General features: G+C 39.9%; 1 protein-coding gene across 1 annotated transcript; it reads left to right on the plus strand.

The window, feature by feature from the left end:
* Window positions 1-15,550: 15,550 nt before the first annotated feature.
* LOC143729385 (E3 SUMO-protein ligase ZBED1-like) lies at window positions 15,551-27,721 on the plus strand. The gene is made up of 4 exons (XM_077220614.1): window positions 15,551-16,055; window positions 25,991-26,953; window positions 27,048-27,236; window positions 27,345-27,721. The coding sequence occupies exons 1-4, from the start codon at window positions 15,551-15,553 to the stop codon at window positions 27,719-27,721; spliced, it is 2,034 nt and encodes a 677-aa protein (XP_077076729.1).
* Window positions 27,722-27,902: the final 181 nt, after the last annotated feature.

Here is a 27,902-nt window from a genome sequence, read left to right on the forward strand (position 1 = left end):
CAACGATCCAGATAGATTCTCAGAGCTCTGACAGGGCAGAGTAGATTAGCCTCCCCATCCTCAGCAGAAGGGGGAAGGGCTAATAATGTGATAACCTGTGCTCTAAACGGTGTTGAGAGCACTTTGGGATCAACTGACTGGAGCGGTTCAAAAGGTGGACCTTTTAGAGCCCCAAGAACCGTGGAAAGGTCCTAAGACGGCACAGAAGGAGGTCTGGAGGGGTTCATCCTCCTCGCTCCTTTCAGAAACCGTACCACCAGGTCGTTTCTTCCTAGTGGTTGGCCAGCTTTTAGAGCATGATGAGCTGTAATGGCTGCCACATACACTTTGAGCGTGGACGGGGAACGGCCCCCATCCAACAACTCCTGTAGGAAGGAGAGTATCACAGATACCTCACATGACCCCGGATCAACGAGTTTTTTAGAGCACCAGCTGGAAAACCATGACCACTTCAGAGCATTAAGGCGCCTGGTAGATGGGGCCCTTGCCTCAGTGATAGTGTTTAAGACCTTCTCAGGAAGGTCCCTGGGTACCCGTTTAGGGGCCAGGCATGGAGGGCCCATAAGTCGGGATGCGGATGCCATATTGTCCCGTTGGCCTGTGTGAGGAGGTCTTTCCTCAGCGGAACAGGCCAGAGGACTCTGTCCAATAGCTGAACTAGCTCTGGAAACCACGGTCTGAAAACCCAGAGGGGAGTCACTAGGAGGACTGGGCATCCGCTCTCCCTGACCCATTTGATGACCTGGGGAGCCATTGAAACGGGGGGACACGCATAAAGGGGGCGGCTGGGCCAGGGATGGGCCAGCGCGTCCATGTTCTTTGAGAAGAACACCGCGCAGTGATTGTTGGTTCTTGAGGTGAAAAGGTCGACTTCGGCCCCGCCGAACACACCCCATATCAGTCTGACCATCTGTGAGTTCAGGGACCACTTGCCTAGGGGAGTGTTGCCCCGTGAGAGCATATCCGCACCCAGATTCTGAATGCCGAGGATATGCGCTGCCCTCAGAGAACTCAGATTGGTCTGTGCCCACAAAATGAGGTCTCTCGCTATAACGTACTGGTTGCCCGACCTGATGCCGCCCTGGCGATTTATGTAGGCCACCACTGACAACGTGTTGTCCGTGCGGTCTAAAACGTCTTGACCTTTGAGGTTTGACAGAAATGCTTTGAGGGCCAAACAAATTGCTTTCATTCCCAGACAGTTTATATGTAAGCTCTGCTCCGTGCTTGACCAGAGGCCGGAGGCAGGCTTGCCCTCGTGCAACGCTCCCCAACCTAGTTTGGGGAACCTAGGTCTGTAAAAAACACTTTCCTCCTGGAAACTACTCCCATGGTGACACCCTCATGGCACCAGCCCTGAGCCCGCCAGGAAATCAGGGTCCGTAAACAACCGTGATTCACCATGATGCGCAGGCTGCCTGACTGCCATGCATGGGTTGGCACGCGGCATTTGAGCCAGTGCTGCAGCGGGCGCATGCGCAGTAATCCCATACGAAGTACTGATGATGCTGCTGCCATGAGACCGAGAAGTTTCTGAAATTTCTTTAGAGGTGTGTGCTCGCCCGCCTTGAATGAGGCTGCTAGTGTCCGCACAGAGAGTGCGCACTCTCGTGTGAGGCGCGCTGTCATCGTTATAGAGTCGATAACTGTGCCCAGAATTAGGGCTGCACGATTAATCGTTAAAATATCGCAATCTCGATTCAACCCCCCATGCGATCTTAATCCTGCATTTCTACGATTCTGCCACTGATATTCAACGAGATAACACACTAAAGGTGGAATGGATCGCATTTCGGTTCTGCGGTTCGGCACGCATGTGAATCGCGGATTAACTGCTAAATATAACCATCATAGAGTGAAAGTTTATCATTTGGACGTGTATTGTCTTGCAAATTTACACATTCAAACAATTTTAATCGCAGAAGATGAGACGAAAACCGGGACTCGCGCGTTATCTGTGCGCACAGCCCCCAGCCACACACACTCGAAGCGCACAGAGAGAGAGAGAGAGAGGCGCGGGTCAGACAGCGCTCGAATACAGAATTGATTCATCTTTCGCGTTTCCTTGCCCTTGTTTATCGGACACATAAACACAAAATTGTCAAAATATCTGTCTAAATGGATGTCTCAACTATTCTCTCGTTTATGTCATAAGTGAACAGTTGAGAAAGAAATGGATGTTTGTCATTTTTTTCCAGTCTGTGCAGTCGGTCTTAAAGTGACAGCACACACTTAATATATATACATAAACTGTTTTCTGTGATTGATATTAATAAAACAACAAAATACAGCTTTAACAAAGATGAAACTATATTTAATTTATACAGTGAACAAATAGTGTTATTTTACATTTAGGTTTAATTTCTGTACCTGAATACTACTGTTAGACTTTGTAAACTTTGTTATTTAGTATTCATCTCTGCTTGTAATTTGTGTATTTGTTCTTATTTTATTAATGACTGTTCACTTGTTTTAAATAATGAGTGAACTTTATCAGTTAGGCTATTAGTTTTTAATGTAGGTATCGAAAAACTTCAAGTGAGCTTTAAGTAATAAATGAAAAGCAAAGTTATATTACAAAAATAATCTCAATTAAAAGCTTATCCTAAACTACAGTATGAGATGGTTAAAAACAAAACTGCTAAATCACAAAGTACCAGCGGCTAGACGAAACAAACTTCTATAAAAGCAATATCCAAAACTGTCTGTGCTGGCAAGGAAATACCTCTCTATCACTGTTACAAGTCCCCCATCAGAAAGGGTTTTTAGCACAGGGGGGAACATTGTAACATGCCTGCGTTCCTCCCTGAAACCTCAAAATGTTGGTAGGTTAGTGTTCCTGGCCAAGAACCTTTAAGGTTCTGTGCCAATTGGAACAAAAAGCACAGCTTCTGTTTAGTTATTTTTATTTATTATTGTAGATGTTAATGTTATCTTATGTTCAACAACATAAAGCTTTAAAATTATTCACTTTAAGGGGAAAAGAGACAATATTTTGTAAATCCTGCACTTTATTATACTGAATGTCCTGTGTTTTTTTGTTTTTGTTTTTTTGTACTTGAGTGCAGTAAATTTTGGTTGAAAAAATGAGAATCGTGTAAGAGAATCGTGATTTCAATTCCCATGGAGAAAAATTGTGATTAACATTTTAGCATGAATCGTGCAGCCCTACCCAGAAAGACCACACTCTGGCTGGGTATCAGTTTGCTCTTCGTGACATTGATTTTGAGACCCAGACATTCCAAATGGCCGAGAATCAAATCCCTGTGTGAGAGTAATTTGGTCCTCGACTGTGCCAGTACCTGCCAGTCATCAATGTATCAATGTGCATCAATAGCACGCACACTCCCTGATGTCTCAGGAGGGAGAGCGCTGCATCCATGCACTTCGTGAATGTACGGGGTGTCTTTTAGCGCGGGGGGGAACTAGCTCTATCGCCCCCTTTGCTAAGAGATTCTGAATTTCGGCGCGTGCACCTCAGGAAAGAACGGCGCCGGTCTGTGATGAGGGGCCTGCTGGCGACCCGTCAAGAACCAGCCATCCAGCCGGCTTCGAGGAGGCTCCTCGGACGAGGCCAACTCGAGCTCGAGGTCCGAGACGGCCTTTGTAAGGATCCGAAGCATCTCTGCGTCAGAGTTATTCCTAGTGGCTGGGACGCTGGTGCCAGACTGAGAAGCAGTGGTGGGGTCGAGAGAGCCCGGCCAGTCCTCCTCAGATGCGGCGGTGGAGAGGCTGTCGTTGTTTCCCTCGACGGATCCGCCGAAGGAGACAAGGCCCGCCACGTGGGTGGGGGGGCGCTGATCTCCTGCGAAAACGACCGGAGAGGGCGTTCGAGCAGGAGAAAATAAGGCATGCGGGGACGTGGCTCTCAGGCTGCCTTTGGCTGCGGCGTTTCTTCTTCCTCGGCCGAAGTAGAGCCGGGTAAGGAAGAGCGGGAGCGGTGTCGCCGTCTCGTGAGAGAGCTAGCCGCGGCTGCAGCACAGAGATGGGCATGCTCTCACAGGCAGAGCAGCCGCCGGCAGAGAGTGCAGCTTCTGCGTGGTGAACTCCCAGGCATGAGATGTAGCTTGTGTGTCCATTGGCCTCGTGCAGGTAGCATCCGCACGTGTCACAAGAGGAGCGAGGCATTTGAAACAACGCTTTGCGCTCTTAGCAGTGAAAAAGGATACGCCATATAACCACAGGTGAACAGGAGAAAACGACTTCGGGTGAAGGCGTGGTCCATGAGTGCTGCTCGGTCAGGCTGAAAGGGTTTGTACAATGGCGAAGGCTTTCAGAGGTTTCAGACACGTGATGTTGTCGCTGAAGGATTGAAATCTGCCACAATGGCGCTTTTCGGGGACAAATATAGGCTAAGCCTGCGCCCCTTGACGGGCTCTGACATGTATGACGTAATGCTAGCTCATTGGCGCACCTGTCAGAGGCACCCGCGCGATTGGATGTGCATTTAATGCAATACGAAGTGACCGTTCAAAAGGGAACTAGAAACTACTATTTAGTTCCATTAACCGCTTTTGAATTGGGACCGGTATCATTCAATTCTATGACAGATGTGTTGTGTTCAGTCCAAGATGGCGGAACTGCAGCTTTGTGCATGGGTGCGTTTGTCGCAATGTAATGTTCTATTGAGTTTCGCCTCGTGGTACTTCTATTGAGAATGAGGACATACGTCATGGTAGCTTACCAACATTTTAGGATCCTATGTTATCGGTTGCCTGGGGCAACAGTGTAAGAGCGATACAGAGACGGAGCAGGAAAGATGGCTCGAGGAATTATAATAGAAATTACAAGAAAATTAAGAAGAAATGGAGAAGAATGCGGCAAAAGAAAAGGGTCCTTACAGGGAGAAACTTACTACCAGTGCCAAACAGAGGTATTTAGAGAAGCTGGCTGATATTAAAAACGTCCACCCATATGAGCTGCCTGCAGTTGAATGGCACAGAGACCTAGAGTCTTTACCACCTTGCACTTATATTGAAATAGTTAATTACTTGGTTTTTGGCATCAGTTATTACACTATGCTAGAATTCAAGAGCCTGAAATCCTTGGAAAGCTACGAGACATTATGCTGCGGCTGGGTGCACATTACATTAATGCACTTTTCATTGTGATTTCTTTAGAGCATATTGTGAAAACATATTAATACACTGGTCATTGTGAGTTCTCAATAAATACTGTTAAGTCATATAAAGTTGTTTCAAGAATTTATTTCAAATTTACAGTCATTTCATAGTAGATTAGATTACACTTTATTTTAAACAAAACAAAGTCTGCACTCAGACAACACTTTTGCACATATTTGCCAAGGCACAGCAAACAGTGACAATCAAAAAGTAATGTCCTTTCTTCTAATTGCAGCCACCCAAGAAATCTGACGTCTCCTTGTCACATCGGAGACATGCTTTCCTTCATGCTTTTTCCATGTAGGGAAACGAAAAAACTGTAACACATGATTCCCATGTGGTTTGGTGTGTGTTGGCATGTAGGCTACACACCAAATGCTGGGAAAAAAAAAATTGACATATTTTCAGATTTTTGTTTATGACTTTTTGCCCCTTTATTAACCCTCTGGGGACTAAGCTTTTTTTGGTCCGGATTCTCTATTTTTACATTTGGGCTTATAAACTATATGTAATGGAGATGGAACACCATGTATTTGGTATCTATGGATTCAGAAGACCCTAAGCTAACATAAGCATGCATGTAATATGTTTATAAAGGAAGTATGAGAGAAAATGTACAATAAACTAGAGAATTTCAAAAACGGAAATTCGATTTTTGGCATTTATTTCTGAAAATCACACATCACACAACAATAGTGAACAGTTTTTGAACAAAAAATATATTTGTCAAAGCCTTTGCTTGACAGACATGTGTAATTGTTAAATAAAATGTGTAAAGAACAATGAAAAATTTAACTTTATTTACAAATAGTCCCAGGCGTTTTTCTTAGGAATGCTTAGAATTTTCTAAGCAATGCTTTCTCCTCGTCACTCTCCAGTAATTGTTCCAGAGCTTGTTCCACCTTAAATCGTTTACTGCTTGCGATCATAAAAGTGCTAAAACAATAAATAATGCTATAATTGTATGTGTGTATATATACATATATATATAATAATTGTTCTGTCTCTCTCTCATATCTCTTTGCGCTCTCGCTCCGTAAAGCCTTGTTTATACTCGACGAGTCAGTTCGCTTTCTGTCTTCTCTGCCACTCAACGCTGTTTGCGTAATAGTATACAGTACCACCCCTTGCAAGGCTACAGAGTCCTCCGATTTGATAGAATACGTCATGGTAACCTTCCTCTGATTGGGTAAGAAAATAATCCTCCATCGGCAATTTTTTTATTGGTTGTTGCTCGTGTATCTGCCAAACAACATCAATTTCATTGGCCTTTGACGTAGTGGTATTGCACAACAAGGAAGTGTGTATACAAGCCGGGTAAGTTTGTTATCACTGTTTCAGCTGAATCTGAGGAAGACGGCAAAAAAGACCGCACCTCTCTATCATTAATAGTTTTTAAGATAATTACACATTTGTAAAAGTATGCCATTTTCGGCGGTACCGCCCAATCCGTCCCCAGAGGGTTAAACGTTTAAAATATTCACAAAATTAATGTGGACATTTTTTTGATTTTACTGGTTTTCTAAGGCCAAATTAGAACCTGGAAATTATATTTTCCCCAGCAGTGCTGAATGAGAATAGCCTGGAACCATACATAGAGCTGACTTATAGGCTAATGATAATAAATGTGTCTGAAAAAATAACGAGGCATTTTAATTGTTCGTTTAAAAGTGGACATTTCAAGCTTTATATAGGTTGAAATCCGCCCATTCCAAGATGGCCGCTGATGATAGAGCGGCACAGCATGTTATATAAAAAAAGAATTAAACCTGAGATTACCACCACTATTGATGGCAAAACTATAGTGGAAGATGAACTGTTAAGCTTCCTTTCTGCCAAATTGAAGACTATGCCTCAGGATGACATCCTGATGGCTGTAAATCATTTTGGATCAGAGTGCATTGAAAACTCCAAGAAGGTCCTGTTTGAACTGTGTCCTGGCACGGGGCAACGTTGTGTAGCTCACAAAGGGCAACTGAAAGATGTCAAGAATGTTACGAATTGTCTAAAACTATTGAATGAGGTTGGTGAGAATGTTCCTTGCTTTGTGTCCTGTCACTTGGATGATTTACCATCAGTGACTTTTAATAGCCTTGATGTCTCTTGCCTGGTTAGTAAGATTGAACGCCTAAGTGTAGAGTTGGTTTCCATGAAAAATACTGTGACTAAGCAGTCGACTGAATGTGAGAACCTTCGTGGAATAACTACAGACATTAGCAAATGACTGAGTGTGATTGAGCAACCCAGTGCCAGCAAGGGGAATGCAGCTACAATCATGGCCAGTGAGGAGGCCCAGCTTCATGGACCAAGTAACAGGGAGCCTGCACCCGGACCCTCGGCGTTGCCCTTCATTGAGGAGACAGCTGGTGGGGGGATTGAGGTGGCGATGTCCCCTGCATGGAGCCGTGTATTAAAGCATGGCCAGCACAAGCAACGTGAAAATTAGTAATTGAATAAGCTTGCTGCTATAGAGGGTCTTACATAAGGGAAAGTGAATATACATCCATATTTGTCTTGGGGGATCTGAATGCTGATATATCAGATACTAATTCACTTTTTGGTCAACACTTGACACAATTCTGCAAAGATAACATGGTTATGTTGTCCACTAAGGAATTACTGCCAGCTGATAGCTACACATGTGGGTGAAGCGTGGCATACTACATCCTGGTTGGACCATTGTATATCTACAGCTGATGCACATGATTGTATAAAGGAGGCTGAGATCTTATATGCTTTATCTTGCCACAGCAGACCATATTCCTGTCTCTATGCTAATAAATATTAAGGGTCTACCTGAGCTTGTCTATAGTGACAGCCATAAATCAGGTGAGATACTGGACTGGACAAGGCTCACAGAAAACGACTTGCAATATTACAAGTTATTGACTGATGTGCACTTGAGAAGTATTGAGTTACCTGTTGATGCAATTATGTGTGTGGATAGCAGCTGTAAGAATGTAAGTTACAATAATGACCTATGTGTAATGTATGATAGAATTGTGAACTGTTTACACTGCGTGAAAAGAGCTGTAATCGGGCATGTAAAACTCCTGAGTACTCCTGTGTACTCCACAAATAAACGTGTGTGTACGGGAGTTTGCTGTCCCGTCACACAATCCCGAATACTCCTGGATATGTACCAAGTTTGGGGCACAGCAGGGAGCCACTAAGGGCCATCAGTTACCATGGTGAATAATCCCCCGGTCGGGGTCAATGCAAGGGAATATTAGCATTTCACACCTTTGGGACACAAGGCAGTGGCCTCCTTCAATTGGTCAGAGGTCTTACATAGGATTGGCTGCTCAATGCTTTTTCCCTCCTCTAAACCCCCACACTATTGGTCCAGTTTATGGCCTCATTTGGGTTTATTATTACTCATTATTAATATTTATTATCATTGGTGTTCATGGTTATAATGTCAAGACAATCAGATAGACAAAGTTGAGTTTGTTATTTTTATTATTTGTAAATGACACTGGGCGCATGACATATATATACACACACATTCAAAATTCTATAAATAAAAATACATTAGCACAGAATACACTTTACTATTAGTCATACAATATATAACCCCATATAATATATAAGGTCTGTGTATAATATATAGAAAACAATATAACATACAAATACTTTAGAATATATAAATAGTACAATATATAAATAATACAATTTATAAATAGATAACAATATGGAATTGTATAGAATATATAAATGCAGTATATATATATATAGAAAACTATATAGAATTATATATAATACAATCTATAAATAATACTTTATAATATAAATAATACTATATATAAAAAAAACAACAGAATATTCAAATTATACTATAGAATAATATTTAGATGCGTAATACTAAAATAATTCACAGGCCAGCTTCTGTGGTCTCCACCGCGACTCGATCTGCACCAACTCGTGCATGATGAGTTCCCAAGTACTTCTGGTCTGCTTCCAGTCTTTTTTGTAGCACCCCACACAGCGCAGACAAAACTGTACTGCGGGTTGGAGGCCGAACAACCCACACTGACTTTCCATCCAAGATAGCATCCTCCTCTTCAGACATGTGGTCAACTGTTGTAGTCTTCCAGATAGCTGCCTCTTCCTCTTGTCTGGAGAACGGCAGTCCTGCTGCTCAGCAGCTGCAAAATAGGAGGGAAAAAAGTAATTAAACCACTGAAAATATCAAATTGGTTGGGATGGGAGCCTCTCCCAGGCTGAGTCTTTTACTGAGATTTATATTTATTTACACTTACTCTTCTTTTTCTTTGTCTCATGCGCACAATGATCCTGCTGTCCTCCATCTTGTCTTTGTTCTCATCTTGGGCCATCCTGTAACCCCTTCTAACAGTTTCAAAATACGTCTTGCAGGATGCTAGAGAGAGGAAGATAGTGAGGGGGGAGAATGTGTTTATTTATAACTAACTAATCTATACAGTTAAATAGTTGTAGCCTTGGGACATTCTCTTTTACAGTTATGTCTTTACAGAACATACAGTTGTGAGAATATCGCAAGGACTGAATTGAGCTCTCTTTCGCGTCTGAATGGACAAATACACAGCATTATGTATAAATGCCCGTTTTGGAGAGTATTCATGCAAACACATGACTTACCTTTAAAAACAGCAGGATCTACGTCCAGTACAGCCATGGAGACGCCATGGAGATTAAAAATATAATTTAGAAGAAAGGACTGTTATGAAACAATAGTTTTAAAGATATACCTTGTCTGTGGGTCATATTTGTGTATGTTGTTGTGTACGAAAAATTGCAAACTAATAATGTTTATGAGTTCTGGAAGGAGGTGAAAGTGGTTAACAACAGCAAAATGCCACTGCCTTAATAGTATTGATGGTATTACTGAACCTGAAAACATTGCAGAGCTGTGAAGGTGTAGTTGGTGATGGTGTAGTTACACAGTGATGGTGTAGTTATCAGGCCAGAGGAAGTATGTTATGCTACTGACAAACTTAATATGAACAAAGCCTGTGGGCGGGATAAAATAACAGCAGAACATCTGAAATACGCTAGTCAAAGTATCTCAGTTTTACTTGCTCTATGTTTCTCTGGGTTAATGAAGCATGGCATACTTCCTGGATCTATGTTATCTATCTTGTTACTACCTGTAGTTAAAAATAAGACTGGTAAAATAACTAGTATATAGATAACTATAGACCTATTGCACTTGCTAGTACACTATCTAAGGTACTAGAAGGGATCCTTATTAATAGGCTTGCAGAATACAAAGTGTCAACAGATAATCAGTTTGGTTTTAAGAACAAGCATGGAACTGATCTGTGAATTTATGCACTTAAAGAAACTGTGCATAGGTACAGATCACGCAATAGAACAGTCTTTATGCGTTTCCTGGATGCGTCAAAGGCTTTTGATCGTATCAATCATGGGAAACTGTTTGGCAAACTGCATGAGCGTGGTGTCCCCACTTACCTAATCAGGATACTGCAGTTTTGGTACTCTCACCAAACTATGCAAGTCAGGTGGAGGAAGAGTTTGTCAACACCTTTCTATGTCTCCAATGGAGTGCGGCAGGGCGGAATTCTGTCTCCGCTACTATTCAATCTGTACATGGATAACTTATCTAGAGAGTTAAAGGGCTGTAGAACTGGCTGCTTTGGTGGGGGATAGTCTCATTAATCATATGCTTTATGCTGATGATTTGGTGGTACTGTCTCCCTCCAGTGCTTGTCTGCAGCAACTTCTTAGAATATGCTCCCAATATGGACTAATATTTGATTTAAAATTTAACTCAATGAAGAGTGTGGTACTGATCGCCAGAACCAAGGAGGATATGAATTGTGTCTATCCATTGTTCTTATTGGCAGGTGAACCACTAGAGGTTGTAAAGAAAGTTAAATATCTGGGACATGTGATAAGAGATGACCTCTGTGATGATGATGATGATGATGATGATGTGCAGCGTCAGTGTGGAAAACTGTATGGGCAGGCAAACATGCTGGGACGCAAATTCCACATGTGCACTCCTGATGTTAAAATCTCTCTGTTCAAAACATATTGCACTCCATTGTATACTGCCCACCTGTGGTGTAATTTTAGTGAGTTGAAAATGAAAAAACTTGAGGTGGCTTATAATGATGCACTGAGAATTGTGCTTAAAATTCCTAGGTGAGGTAGTGCCAGTAAAATGTTTGTGTCTAATTTATGTGCCCACTTTTAATGCTGTTTTAGGACATTTTATGTATAGATTCATGTGCAGACTGACAGGGTCTAAGAATATGATCATTGTGTCCACAGCTGATGTTTCTAAGAGTGACACAAGGTATACATCTTGTTTTTGGAAACATTGGACCTGAAGCCTGTCACTAATGATGCCTCATCCGACACCTTTCTTAATTGTTTTGTATTGTTTTTTACATCTATATATCTGTACTGTGTTGTCTCTATGGACATTTATGTCTTGAATAAAGTTAAAAGAAGTAAGCTATATTTTGTTTCAGTTCATTTATGAGACGCACTCCAGTTCACGGCGAGGTTAGAGGGTTTTCTTTTACTTTACAAAAGCACATTTTGTTATTATTGTGAGTTTGGACAGATATAATTAGTTGCGAATGATGTATTATTCTTTTCTGTATGAACAGAAATGATAGAGTATTTTAAGTTGTTTCCACTGTTGATAGGAAAATGCAAGACTCCGTGCCATGCAGTGCGCACTTCGCACAAATACTTGGATATGCGTCAAAATCTTGTGCGAGTTTTACAAACCCCTGGGAGCGGATTGCGAAAGCGTGCACGGTTTATGAATTTGTGGGTACAGATTGCAAAAACTGAAGGCACGGTTTACAAATCTGAGAGCGCAGATCAGTGGGCACGATTTGTTAAACTGAGGGAGTTCCACTGCAGTTAGTGCCGCTTCAAAGTCGGTGGGATTATGACTGATCGTTAGTTTATCCGTTCCTCGGTAAACAACGAGAGGAACGTCTGCATTTATTGTCCAATGACCACGATTCAGCCATTTCTTTTTTGGAAGTTTTTTTTCTTCAAGGAAGTAGTTTTAAAACCTGCCTAAAGCGGTGGCTGTTACTGACTATTTAAATCTAGCGGGTTTGATGTCTCGCAAATACAATGGCGCTGGTAGTTACGATTCTGTCGATTCTGACCAATCAGTGATCTGCACTGTTTTCACGTCACATTTTAGTATCGGTACGGTACGCTTGGAACCTCAACAGAGGTGGTACCTTTTAAAGCGAGCCGAAGCAAGCCATACTGTACCGTACCATGCAGTGGAAAAGCGCCACAAGTGAGCCGTACCCAGCCGAGCCGTACCGTACCATGCAGTGGAAAAGCGCCAAAGCGTGCCGTACCGAACCATGCCGTACCGTACCATGCAGTGTAAAAGCACCATAACCGGGCTCCGTAATACATGAATATAAAACCCAGTTGAATATCAAAAAAAGGACAGTTCAAATGTTACTCCCGCTAGTCATCGGTAGCTGTCACAGTTGCTAGGCGACAAGAAAAATCATCCGTCGTTTAAAAAAAAAAAAAAAAATGCTGTCGTCACTGGCGCGCAATGACTTATGGGGTAGGATAGGCCGCTAAGGATCAATTTATGTATCCTTCCTTTCCAAGGGGGTAATCCATCAGCCGGAAACTAAAGCCTCGCGGGGGCCGCCATTGTAGCAGAACTTCACCTGCTGTCAGCATTCCATTGACTCCCATTCATTTTGGCGTCATTTTGACAGCGAATAATTTTACATCTGAGGCGTCCAAAGACTTCTTTTGTCCATTATTTATTTCTAAAGAAACACGACAATGTATAAAAGGCTCCATTACTTTGTATCTTACGTTATGGCCCCGTAGAAGCTGTTTTTGAAAAAATAGGCTAACGATTGTGTCATAACCACGCGACTTTCTGTCGCACAATAGAGAAATTACCATATAGACTGGAGGAGAAGCTCCCAGGCAATCTTTTACTGTCTATGAGGCAATCGGGGGGACATATAGGCATAAAGTCAAGGGAGAAGCCCATAGATAGAGAGTCCATAAAAGCAACATGACAAAATATTTCAACAAAGATTTTGAGGAATTAGGTGATTCCAGAGCCTTAGAGAGAAAGAGTTGCGACACTCCCATAGACCTCCGTTGTGAAAAATGGCGGCGCTTTTAACCGCCTACTTCCGGGATTTGAAGATCGGATTAGTTCCAAACACTGTATTTTGTGCGTTGGACTCCATTCACTTACATTGCTGCGCGTCGAGTTGTTCCAGAGGTAAGTTGCTGAAATATCGACCTCTTTTGAATTATCAACTGTCTATATTGTATCAGAGGCCCTTTGCGATGCTTATACTTGTCTTCATTTGTATATGCACAGCGTAATTATTTATATTTTATCTTGGTTGTTTTAACAAATTTTCTACCATTGCCTGCTTGCTAGTTAGCTAGTGCGACTTTGCCAACTGTGAAGGTAGCATCTAATTAGTTTGTTAATAAATCGCAACCACCTTTATAGCAACTTTTATTTAATTTAATTTTTGGGATATACTAACTTTTCATTATGTGACGTGTTGGCTGAGTTTTGAGTGGTGAATGCTGTGCGTCGAGTTGTTCCAGAGGTAACGTAAGTTTCTGAAATATCAACCTCTTTTGAATTGTCAACTGTCTATATTGTATCAGAGGCCGTTTGCGATGCTTATACTGGTCTTCATTTGTACATGCACAGCATAATTATTTATAATTTATGTTGGTTGTTTCAACCAATTTTCAAGCACTGACTGCTAGCTAGTTAGCTAGCGTGACTTCGTCAGCTGTGACAATAAGAGTTCGGTAATGAATCGCTACCACCTTTATTGCAACTTTTATTTAATTAAATTTTTTTGGGATATACTAACTTTTCATTATGTAACGTGTTGGCTGTACTTAATTCTGCCACGGCTGACCTCTTTGCGTGATCATGAAGGTAGGCTAATGGCTGAATCGGAATTTATAAGCAAAATCACGGGAATCCATAGCCTAATACAGCCCAGTTGTGCTAAAATAAATATCATGAGACGTCCATCATCAGATGAATGATATGGAAAAGTTAAGTTAGAGCCGCTAAAGCCAGTGCTACTCCCCATGCGAACATGAACACTAAGCGTTTCCCTCCAAAAATATAGCCTAAAACTTATTTAAGTAATATACAGTATTTTGTTGTCACCCTGCTTCTCCAAATGCAAAACTGACATTAACAAAATGCAATAATGCAATAACAGCTTAAAAAGTACTTGGGTGTGTGTTTTATTTTAGTGTCGCAACTCTTTCTCTCTATGGCTCTGGGTGATTCAGATTTGTCTTCGCACAGCTACTAGAAGATTTACAACTGTCAGACTGTTGTCAAGCCCAGTTTGAGCCTGCGCAGAACTCTCAGCCATCAGGAAGTGAGTGCTTTAATCGGGCTTCAGTTTTCTCCGTTGAAATCAAGGGGGTCGCTGTGTCCATTTCTTTTACTCTCTATGTTCCTTTCATGGGGAAACGAAGGGTGTATTTGGCGTCGCTTTTGAATCAGGGTAGCCTTCGTTGCGCCGCGATGACGCAACCGGCCTTCGGAGGGTGGAGAATTGAATTGGGACAGCCTTCATCGCACCCAAGGGGGTAATCCATCAGACGGAAACTGAAGCCTCGCGGGAGCCGCCATTGTAGCAGAACTTCACCTGCTGTTAGCATTCCATTGACTCCCATTCATTTTGGCGTCACTTTGACAGCGAATAACTTTACATCTGAGGCGTCCAAAGACTTAATTTGTCCATTATTTTTTTCTAAAGAAACACGACAATGTATAAAAGGCTCCATTACTTAGTATCTTACGTTATGGCCCCGTAGAAGCCGTTTTTGTTAAAAACAGGCTAACGATTGCGTCATAACCACGCGACTTTATGTCGCACAATAGAGACATTACCGTATAGACAGGAGGAGAAGCTCGCAGGCAATGTTTTACGGTCTATGAGGCAATCGGGGGGGCATAGAGGCATAAAGTCAAGGGAGAATCCCATAGATAGAGAGTCCATGAAAACAACGGGACAAAATATTTCAACATTGTTTTTGAGGAATTAGGTGACTCAGATTTCACTTGCCACAGCTACTAGAAGATTTACAACGTTCAGACTGTCGTCAAGCTCAGTTTGAGCCTGCGCAGTCGCTCAGCCATCAGACAGGAAGTGCAATAATCGGGCTTCAGTATTCTCCGTTGAAATCAATGGGGTAGCTGTGTCCATTTCATTTACTGTCTATGATCGCGCCGTGGTGACGCAATCGTCCTTCAAATGCGGCATTCAAAGATGCTGCCTGAACGACAAGATGGCGGGCTAAGCACATGTGGTTATCTCGGCTCTCCAGCAAATTTGGAATCTTATGATAATTTTCAACCTTTTACCATCCCAATTGTTGTGTATCAGTGAGTATAGACTATGTCAGCAAAAAAGACATCCAACCACCCAAAGATAGTTATCCCAGGAGGACAGAAAGCTGTAAAAACCTCGGGTGCTCTAGCTGAACACGAATACGTCAAGGAAGTCGACCACCTTGATCACAAAGAGAAATGCAAAGAATCTTCCTCCTTAAAGAACACCCCAACTAAAGCCTCAGCCAAGAAACAAAAAGGTGAAGAGATCCCCGAAATTTCAAACTCCGCGCTTTTGGAAACCTTGGTTGCCAGATTTGACCTACAAGACGGGAAGCTGAGCAACATTGAGCAGAAGATTACTGAGAACAGTCTAATGTTCGTTAACCTGACAAAAGCTGTGGAATTCAACTTGGCGGAAATAAAGGACTGTAAAACTAGAATCTACTTGTTTGACAAGCAACTCACCTCTATTATCACATCACATGCAGATCTGATAAGCCGCATGTCGGAGCTTGAACGCTACAAAAGAAGATGGAACCTCAGAGTTATCAGAATGAAAGAAATAGCAGGTGAAGATATCCGAAAAGAAGTCGTCTCATTGTTAGCCGAAATTGCTCCACACATGCAGCACAAACTTGAAGACATCGTGCCATGGATACAGTCCACCGTGTTGGTCCCAAAATTAAGGATAAATCCAGGCAGGTGATCATTCAGTTCTGTATGCGAAAATACAGAGACGAGTTCTGGCGCTCCACCAAAGTCTCGTCTGTAAGTTCAGGGGAATAAAGTTCACCGAAGATTTATCCAAAGGAGATCGAGAAGCCCGCGCTGCACTGTGACCGAGGATTAGTGAGGCAAGAGCTGCTGGGAAGAAAGCATACTGTGGTCCCTATGGTTACATAGAGGGTAGCCGGATTGTTACGGACAGTTGATTTCAATAACTTTCCAATTCATCTTCCCTTGCGCGTGCAAGAGGTGTTAAGGGGGATACGTTTTGTGTTCTATAGAGAACGTTACACTACTCATTTGACTGGTTGCCTTTTCTTATTTCTTTTTTTCTTATTTATTTTCTTGTTCCTTTAGATGTTCTCAGTGAAATCACAATTTTCCTGTATTTCTCTAAACGCAAGGGGTCTCCGTAACTCTATCAAAAGAAAAGCTTTCTTTCTTTTTTGCAAAAACAAAAACTCAAACTGTATATTTTTGCAAGAAACACACTCCAACCCTGATGACGTGAAGTTCTGGACAAGTCAATTGGGGGACAAAATCATCTTCAGCCATGCTTCTACTCATTCTGCAGGAGTGGCAATACTATTCAACAACCTACCAGGCAAAATTATAAAGGTTAAGACAGATTCAAATGGCCACTGGGCTTCAATTGTTTTGAACATTAATGAGGTTTGGTTTATTTTATTCAATGTATATGGCTACAATAGTGTTCCCCTAAACAACAAATTACTATCTGAAAGTTCTGACTCTTTGGTTGAATTCAAACGTGTGTATCTAACTGATAATATTATAATAGGAGGAGATTTCAACATGGTTATGGATGAAGCATTAGATCGTTTTCCGCCCAAATTTAACACTTCTCACCCAAATCCTTACCTTCTTAATTTTTGTTTGAATAATAATGTAGTAGATGCTTGGAGGGATGGGAATCCAAATCTTAAGGAATTTTCCTGGTTCAAAGCCAATGGGACTTCCAAATCGAGAATAGATTATTGGTTAACCTCATCTAACCTATCTGGCTTTATCAAAGATATCTCAATATCTGCGGCTTTGACCGATCACTTTTGCATCTTTATATCCTTCTACTCGGGCAAAAGAGAATCATGTAACAAGGGTTACTGGAAATTCAATACCGATTTATTGAAAAAATTTTGCTCGCAAATTAAATCTATAATTAATGATGTAGCATAGTTTAAGGACCTTACCTCATTCATAAGTAAATGGGAATATTTAAAATGCAAGATTCGAGAATTTTCTATACAATTCAGTAAAAATTTAAGTAAGGCCAGAACACAATTGGAGTTAGAATTGACAATAGAAATAAACAATTTATGTAATAAAAGTGAAATGGACAATGAAACCAAATCACAAATTCTATCCTTGCAATCCAAAAATGATCATTTATATATTCAAAAAGCTAAAGGAGCATATGTAAGATTTAGAGCAAAATGGATAGAGAAAGGGGAAAAAAGTAATAATTATTTTTGTAGACTTGAAAAAAGGCGACAGGAGAAAAACGCCATACATTCTCTTTATGTGAATGGAGTTGAAAATACCTGGCCTAAAATGATTTCCTCAGAGATTTTTCAGTTCTATAGTTCCTTATATAGCTCATCATTCTCTGCATCAGACTATAATACTCTCTTTGACAATATACATACTAGCATACAGCAGCTAGACCAGGAATTTAGAGACTTATGCGAGGCTGACATTATAATAGAGGAATTAGATAAAGCAATAGATAAATTATCTGCAGGGAAATCCCCAGGCCCTGATGGCCTCTCTTCAGAATTTTATAAATTCTTTAGGGAAGATTTGAGAGAACTATTATTTCAAGCCTTTCTCGAGTGTATCCAAAATAACTCCCTATCTTCGACTATGAAACAGGGTTTAATCACTCTCATCCCCAAACCAGGTAAAGACGCACAACATATAGATAACCTTTGTCCTATCACTCTACTGAACTGTGATTATAAAATTCTAGCTCATATATTTTCCAATAGGCTCAAGAAAAACTTGAATCACATAATTAGTGAATCACAGTCTGGTTTTATAAAAGGCAGATCAATACATAACAACATCAGATTAATCTTAGACATTTTGGATTATAGCAAATGGATTGAGGGTGACGGATATATACTTTTTTTTTAGATTTCAGGAAAGCATTTGATACGATTGAACATAATTTCATATTTAACTCTATGGAAGTAAAATAATGTCAAATGTTTTTGAAATAAAAAGCCTGTTGAATTGCACTACTTGAAAAAAATAGGCATTGCATTAACCATGCTTGCATTTTAATGTATTGCATTTTTAGGGCTTGCATTTTTAATGGGCTGAAATTCAACATGGTTGAATATTTAAGCTGTGAATATTTCAATTAAAAACATTTCAAACACATTTTCATTATTAAAAAATTCAAAAATCCATAGTCACCCTTCATATTTCATTTCCAAAATATTCAAACAGTTTAAAAATACAACCCATAATATTCAACAGGCAATTTTCGGTCCATTTTATTTCGCTTTGCAAATTCGCTTCCACAAATTCAGTGGTTCAAATTCGACAGTAAATTCAACATTGACGTCCAGGAACTGCAGGAAAAGCAGTAGATTGGCGAGCATACTCTCCATCTGCTGTTAGTCGACCTCACCATCAGATGGTGCAAAAGTGCTTGTTGTTGACGAAGACATTCATTCATAAAATGGAAATGATTATCTGTGACAGTATATGCGGAAAAGATGATAAACACACAAAAGCTGTGTTTACGTTTCATTCAATAACTTCATTGTTACTTTCCCTGTGTATTCTACATGTCATCGGCTTTCTCTACCATGAACAGGATAAGCGGTTTCCCTCAATACCTCATACTCAAGGATTCCCTTTCCGTTGGGACAAACGCTTAACACATACAGTGATATGAAAGACCACTCTTGCACCTTATTGGGGATGTAGGCTGTAAGGCTATATAGGTTACAGGCAAGAAGATGGACTCAGATTGTAAACTTTACGCGCAAAGTTTCATGCTGAGCGTTTCGTGATATACTGGCATAAAATCAACACTTGATCAATTAATACTAACACTTTCTATTCTATTCCCTCTCTCTCTCTCTCTCTCTCTCTCTCTCTCTCTCTCTCTCTCTCTCTATCTCTCTCTCTCTCTCTCTCTCTCTCTCTATATATATATATATATATATATATATATTGTTAGTTTAACTGTAAATCGCTTTGGATAAAAGCGTCTGCTAAATGATTAAATGTAAAATTGGCTTGACATTGGACATTCGCACATTTAGGGACCGTCTCTAAAGTTGCATACAACATTGGCATGTACGTTTCTAACTTCAACAGCAAACCTAAATTTATTTGAATAAATATCAAAAATCCAAAGGGTCCACATTATGCCTGACACTACATGAACACTTTACAGTTGGTTTTATGACTGTAAGTCGTTCTATTCAAATGCTATTGAAGTTAGAAACGTGTGTACCAAAGTCGTATAAACTTTAGAGACGGTCCCTAAATGTGCGAATGTCCAACATCAAGCCATCTTTATGCCAGTCTATCACTGGGAAACGCTCAGCTGTGCGCGTTATTCTGAGTCCTTCTGCTTGCCTGTGAGTTTGGACTTTTACATCACTAGTCCTAAGCGTTGTACAGGTCCAGCAGGGGAATCCTGAAGTATTGAGGGAAACCCTAATAGTCTGCATGCAGCACATCGCCACAATATAAAGTTAAGGCAACTAAACAACCAAGAGAAATATATGTCAACCTCAAAAATGTAACATTGGATCTGTATATCCGCATCGGGGAATAACATTAAGATCTCGTTCACGGTAGAGAAATATGCATGTAGGCTACACAGGAAAAGTAACCGTGAAGGCACCGAATTTAACAAAAACAGCCGTCACAATAATCACAAATAAACTTACATTGCTGTAAATGAGTTTTATGGATGAATGACTTGCTCTAATTTTGCTGGTCTTCGTCAACAACAAGCGCTTTTGCACCATCTGATGGTGAGGTCGACTAACAGCAGATGGAGAGTATGCTCGCCAATCTACTGCTTTTCCTGCAGTTCCTGGACGTCAATGTTGAATTTACTGTCGAATTTGAACCACTGAATTTGTAGAAGCGAATTTGCAAAGCGAAATAAAATGGACCGAAAATTGCCTGTTGAATATTATAGGTTGTATTTTTAAACAGTTAGAATATTTTGGAAGTGAAATATGAAGGGTGAATATGGATTATTGAATTTTTAATAATGAAAATGTGTTTGAAATGTTTTTAATTGAAATATTCACAGCTTAAATATTCAACCATGTTGAATTTCAGCCCATAAAAATGCAAACCCTAAAAATACAATGCATTAAAATGCAAGCATGGTTAATGCAATGCCTATTTTTTTTCCCAAGTAGTGCAATTCAACGGGCTTTTTATTTCAAAAACATTTGACATTATATTACTTCCATATAACTCCCTCGAAAAGTTTGGTTTTGGCAATACATTTATTTATTTTATAAAAATGTTATATATAGACATCAATAGTTCCATCTCACTATCGTTTGGAACATCCCAAAGATTTAACATTTCACGAGGAATAAGACAAGGATGTCCCATTTCCCCTTTCCTATTTATCTTAGAGGTAGAAATGCTTGCTATCTTGATAGATAAAAACAGCAAATTTAATGTATTTGGGAGACAAATTGGTATTAGTCAATTAGCTGATGATACAGTGATCTTTTTAAAGGACCAATACCAAATTTCTAAAAGCCATCCAATTTATTAATCTGTTCTTCAAAGCATCGGGCCTACACTTAATTAAATGTGAATTTAATTCTCTAATAAAACTCTTTATGTAATATACCGATAAAAACATCTGTAGAATACAGGGAAATAACTATTACTAGAGATAGCAATCAAAGCGTCCAAGAAATTTTTGTTAAAAATCTTTCAAAAGCTAAAATTATTCTCAACAACTGGATACAAAGAGATATCTCAATTTTTGGAAGAGTTTTGTTAACCAAAATGGAACTGCTCTCTAGGTTTGTTTACCCAGCCTCCTCGCTAGCTATCCCAGCTCACTTACTAAAAGAATGTAACATTGCAATATTTAACTTTATTTGGAAAAATAAGCATCACTATATTAACAAAAATTATTTAGTTCACAGTTACGAAGGAGGAGGATTAAATGTTATTGACTTAGAAATAATGAATAGTGTTTTGAAAACCCAGTGGTTAAAATCTTTTCTTTGTAATATAAATGGATTATGGTTTACTGTTTCTTCTTCAATATTTGAGAAAGTAGGTGGTTTGGAATTTCTGATTAGATGTGATTTTGAGTTGCACAAATTACCTCTTAAATTGTCCCCATTCCATCAACAATTTCTCCTTTATTGGAAGTTAGCATTTTGCCACAATTTCAGTCCACACAAAACTTGTATTTGGAATCGCTTTATTTTACACCATAACAAATCTTTATTTTATGAAAATTGGATTCAATATAACATTTTTTCTCTGTTGGACATGAAAGACAACTATGGTAATGTTCGCAATTACAATGATTTTTGTTTGAAACATGGATTTGTTTGTCACCCTAAAGAATTTTACACGATTGTAAATGCCATACCAAAAAAACATGGTGTTACTGGTAAAAAGGGGATTCTTTCTCACTATTCTGTAACATTCTCCCCCCCCTCTCCTTCTCTGGGTGAATTATCTATTAGAGATCATAATTACAACAACGAATATATTAGAAGGGTTTTTATTTGATAGACTTCATCCAAACAGAATTAAACGTTACTATATTTTCAAAGGAGGTGAAGGAATTGAGAATGAATTATCTTACCTTTCAAAGTCTCCCTAAAGTGAAAGAAATTAATTTTAAAATTATAAATGACATATACCCATCTAAAGAATTCCTGAATTCTAAATTTGATATCGAAGAAAACTCTTGTCAATTTTGTGACACTGATATTGAAAAAACAGAACATATTTTTTATTATTGTAATCACTCAAAGCTGTTTTGGTCTCACTTGTTCAGTAAACCGTCATGTATTATTACATGTGTAAACCCCCTTGAATACAAACAAATCAAGTTTGGCGTACTGAAGAAAGATTGTTCACAGCACAACTTGGTTAATAATCTTTTTGAACTTGCTAAATACTTCATTCACAAATGCAGATTGTTGAAACCCCTCCGTCCTTTCTTCATTTTACTAATGAACTTAAAGCTTTTGCACTTTGCAACCTTTCAAATGAGAAAGCTTCTACAGTAGCCAGTTTTATCAATGAGTCAAGTGCACTTTAACTCCTTTACCCCTTGCAAAGACTTACTTTTACATAAATGTTATTCATTTATTTTACATATTTTATTATTGTTTTATTTAATTTTTTTGTCTTCTTGATTGTATATTTGATTTGAGACCTCATCGCTGTTACTTATTGTGTTTTTCAATTATGTCTGCCCTCTGAGAATTGTAAGTTAATATTGTTTGTTCAATACCTATTTTGTCTGTAAAATTGAATTTCAATAAAAAAAAAGAATAAAAAAAAGAAGATGCAACCTTTGAATTGGGACATCCTTTGTCGCGCCGCTGTGACGCAATCGGCCTTCAAATACGGCCTTCGAAGGACAAAGCCTTCACATTGGGACACAGCCAGGATTGATCCTTCCAAGTCATTTCCTTCAGAGGCTAGGCGAGGCTCCTTTTTAGCATTCGGAGAACACGTAAATGGAACAGGCTAGCAAGTGCACGTCATTGCGTCATTACGTCAGAGAAAAGGTCCGCTTTTGGCGCTGCAAAAATTCAAAAAGATCAAAAAGTTGTGATGTACACTACCGTTCAAAAGTTTGGGGCCAGTACGATTTTAAATGCTTTTAAAAGAATTCTCTTCTGCTAACCATGTTAAATTACTTTGTACAACTTAACTAGTTATTTATAAAAGAAATGCCGGTGACGGTAACCATGCTAAATGACAGGTCTGGTTCAGTTAGCCATCAATAACGTAATTTGTATATATTTGTATAATTTGTAATATTAATACGGTAGTAATTTGTACTGGCATTTAAACATTAAGCTTTACTTATATGTACAACGGTTATAACAAATGTATGGTCACTTACATTTACAAGCATATTGCCCCGTTATTGCTCCGTCTCCGCTAACGTCTGACATTTTTTATTTTTTGCACAAGATAGCAAAGCTGGCGCATAGGATTGTGGGTGATTTGAGAGCGCGAAGGCTACACATATGCATCCTTTCCTGTGTATGTGATATTTTATCGAACGAAGGACTCAGTCCTTGGTTGAAATTCTGAGGATCCTCGACATTGGAACAGTCCTTCGACGGATGTCGATGACGTAGCATCCTCGAAATAACGGCTTCCGAGGATCCTTCCTTGACATTGAGAAAGACCTAGCTACTGTGTCAATTAGACTCTCCCCTGTGAAGGCCTCATCGACACGACAGCAATCGGCACTGATCCTCAACAAACTCGTCTGCATACACGTCATAGATATAAACACGTTTATATCTATGCATACGCATGATGACTCCGGTCTTCAAACAGATGAACTGCATAGTATAATGTTACAATCCAATTTGACCTCTGACCTGTAAATGCTGCCTGAATCATAATCATACACTGTTCGTTCGTTGACCAGAGGATAATCAGTGAATTTTGGCTTGCTCAGGGCGGCAGTGGCTCAGTCGTTAATGTAGGTTGTCTACAAACCGAAAGGTTGGTGGTTCGATCCCCGGTTCCACCTGACCAAGTGACGAGGTGTCCATGAGCAAGACACCTAACCCCAGCTCCTCGATGGCGCCTTGCATGGCTGACACCTCCGTTAGTGTATGAATGAGTGAGTGAATGGGTGAATGTGAGGCAATAATGTAAAGCACTTTGGTGGCCATTGGGTCTGTTAAAGCGCTATATAAATGCAGTCCATTTACCATTTAGTTGGGGACATTTAATTTTATAATTTTATTTATTTAATTAACAATATTATTACAACTTTATTTTCCTGTTTCCTGTTATCTCTGTAAAGAGATTTGAAACAATCTGTATTGTAAAAAGCGCTAAATAAATAAAGGTGACTTGACTTGCGTATATCAGCCAAAACTTGGTTTCGGAGTCGGAATGTCGTTGTGTTTGTAAGGATGGCTGGCGCGAAACAGACGTTCCGAAGCTTTGCGAGATCCCGAAGCAAAGATGATTCGAAACACTGATCCGAAGCGTGATTCAAAACACCCACGTCACGTGACAACGGCTAAATGAAGCGCGTGATTTTTTTCCCCAAACCACTTCAGCGGAAATCCCGCCCTGCAGCCGATTTCATTGGTTTAGGTTACAGTGACGGGTAGGTTTAGGGATCAGTGTTTGGTGTAGGCAATCAGTACAGTGATTGACATGACCAATGAAAACTTTTAAATCGGCTGCAGGGCGGGATTTCCACTGAAGTGGTTTGGGAAAAAAAATCACGCAAATGAAGCGTCTAAAGGCTTGTTCGACTTGAACCGGCGCTGCACAGACCGATCGGTTGATGACATCAAAGTACCGCGAGAGCGATTCGAAAGCATAAGGAGCCGTCTGCTCTCTAATCGCTCTCGCGGTACTTTGATGTCATCAACCGATCGGTCTGTGCAGCGCCGGTTCAAGTCGAACAAGCCTTAAGTGTTTCATCAGGTGGAGTGCTCCTCCGAATCAGGGTTTCATTGATTGGTCGGTTCGGGAACAAATCACAGAATCACACAGTATAAAAGTTTTGTCAACGCATTTTCATATCGTGGGTTTTTGTGAGAGGAGTTTGGTTTTGAGATAGCGGATTTTTGGTGATATAGTGACATTTATAGTGCGATTTGTTTAGTTATATTTAGGATTTAATTTACATTTACACATTGACTTAGAGACACACAGAGTACATATAGTGACACATTAATAGATGCATTGATAGAAATATATATATATATATATATATATATAGATTAATAGATAGATACATATATTACAGATACATATAGATTATTAGATAGATAGGCTACATATAAAATAGATAGATAGATAGATAGATAGATAGATAGATAGATAGATAGATAGATAGATAGATAGATAGATAGATAGATAGATAGAAATGGAGGCTCCACAGAAGAGATGCCGTACATCTGTGGTGTGGGAGCATTTCCATTTGGAAACCCCAAATAAAGTGAGATGTGTGTATTGTGATCGGCAGCTAGCCTACTGCAACAATACATCATCCATGATGCGCCATTTGAGGAGCATTCATCCTGCCATTCTGCAGGGTGCAGAGGATGGTAGTGTTCCCCCTGTACCAAGGCCTGCTACTGACACTGCTGGGCCATCTAAGCAAGGTATTCATTGTTTGAAATATAGGCTAATTATAAGTGAAATATAATAACTAAGTGTTGGGCCATTGTTTAGAAAGGCCATGGACTAAGACATGCCTAACATCCCAATCACAACTGCCAATCACTTTAAAAACAAATGTTGTCAATATAATATTATACTTTGTGAATATACATTTTATATGTCTACATATGAGTACCCAATCTACAGCCAAGACATCATTTTGTTTTTTTGTAATTGTTGTATTTCTATAATGCACTTTATCTTTCTCTGCACACTGAGCATAAATATTCATAACATAACTTTGTTTAGGAAGGTTTCCAAATGAACCAGTAGACTACTTTCACGGTAGGCTACTATTTTTCCAATATATTTGTCTGAAAGTATGTTTTATCTTCTCTTTTAAAAGGCAGACAGAGGGAATTGGATGAGGCTCTTCTGAACATGGTGGTGAAGGATCTGCAGCCCTTCACCATCGTGGAGGATGAGGGTTTCAGGGCCTTTGTGAACAAGCTTGATCCAAGCTATGTCCTCCCATCCCGGAAGGTGCTTAAAACAATGGTCAGCGAAAGGTACAACACAACCAAGGAGAAGACAATGGAGGACCTACAAAAGGCGGAATTTGTTAGCCTTACGGCTGACATGTGGTCTTCCATTAATATGGATGGATATCTTGGTGTAACATGCCATTACATAACACCAGAGGCAACAATGGCAACTGTTTTACTGGGTGTAAGGAGGTTTTACCAAACCCACACAGCCCAGCATCTCATGGAGGCTAAAGCCTTGCTAATGGCTGAGTGGGGAATAACCTCCAAAGTTCACTGCATGGTGACTGACAATGCATCCAACATGATCCTAAGTGCTCAGCTACTCAACCTTCGCCATGTCCCATGTTTTGCTCATAATTTGAATTTGATAGTGAAAAAGGCCCTGGATCAAACCCCAGTCATCAATGAAATTCGCCAGAAAGCCAGAAAGATAGTGGGGTTGTTCAGATCCAGCTGCAAAGCAAAGGACAAGCTTGTGGAGATGCAGAGCTTGATGGGCAGACCAAGTCTGAAAATGATACAGGAGGTTGAAACGAGATGGAACAGCACATTCGACATGCTACAACGCTTGTATGAGCAACGTGAGCCACTGGGTGCTGCACTTGCCAATTTAAACAGTGATACTGCTCCCCTGACAAGTCTTGAGTATGACATTATTCAACAGTCATTGACACTTCTTCAACCATTCAAACTAGCAACAACAGAGATGTCAGAGGAACAGAGAGTGTCTGCTTCAAAGCTCATACCATTGTACAGGATGTTGCAGCACAAGCTTGCACAGAAAAAAGGAAATGCAACGCAGGAATCAACTGTACAATTAGGTAGGACACAATGACCATACGTGTAATTGGCCATAACTCTCATATTGTTGTCATTATTTTACTTAATATGGTTTTCTCTTGTGTTGGCTCATAGGCTCACATCTACAAGAAGGTCTGCACTCCAGATGTGGAGGGTACGAGACTTTTAGAGCCTTGGCACTGGCTACACTGCTGGACCCAAGGTTTAAAAATGTGGCTTTTGGAAATCCTGCCAAAGCCCTGGATGCTGAAAAGCACATCACACTGGAGTGTGCTTCACTGATGCGTTCAAACACAACTCCTGGTGAGTTTCAGTCTATGTTATCTTATGTAATGTGATTCATGAAATTTATACTTCATATGTGTTGTCAGTTTATGATTTGTTACTAATTGCCGTTTTCTTTTAATTCAGAACCACAAATGTCAACATCAGGCCCATCATCGTCAACACCAGTTGAAACACAAGACAGTTTATGGGAACATTTTGACAATCGTATCCGTGAGACCCAGATGATACACAATCATACAGCTGATGCCACAGTGGAAGTGAAAAAATACCTCAGCGACGCGTTTTTGACCAGAACTCATGATCCTCTAACTTACTGGAAAGAGAGAGCAGTAATCTTTCCTCATTTGTATGTCCTAGCTAAAAAATATCTTTGTATGCCAGCAACAAGTGTCCCTTGTGAGAGAATTTTTTCAAAGGCTGGAGAAATTATCTGTAAAAAAAGAAGTAGGCTGAGTCCTTCAACAGCAGAGAAATTAATATTTTTGAATAAAAATCTATAAGAAAGGGAGACATTGTGGTTTGATTTATTTTTATTAATATTCATTTTTCATGACCAAAATCACATTATGCAATGTGAAGAGACTACAGGTTACAAGCTTCATATATTACAAAAATACAATAATAAAAAAAAAAAACAACACATTTTTTTATTAGCTCTTTGTAAAGGTTGTTTCAGATCAA

Source organism: Siphateles boraxobius, unplaced genomic scaffold (assembly GCF_051911475.1).
Source record: "Siphateles boraxobius isolate OS27281-9 unplaced genomic scaffold, OSU_SipBor_1 8, whole genome shotgun sequence".
Classification (NCBI taxonomy): domain Eukaryota; kingdom Metazoa; phylum Chordata; class Actinopteri; order Cypriniformes; family Leuciscidae; genus Siphateles; species Siphateles boraxobius.

Coding starts and splice junctions, on each gene's coding strand:
- LOC143729385 (XM_077220614.1), top strand. CDS start 15,551: ATGTCAGCAAAAAAGACATCCAACCACCCAAAGATAGTTATCCCAGGA. Junction 16,056..25,990: donor CAGAATGAAAGAAATAGCAG/GTGAAGATATCC, acceptor CTCTTTTAAAAG/GCAGACAGAGGGAATTGGAT. Junction 27,237..27,344: donor GCGTTCAAACACAACTCCTG/GTGAGTTTCAGT, acceptor CTTTTAATTCAG/AACCACAAATGTCAACATCA.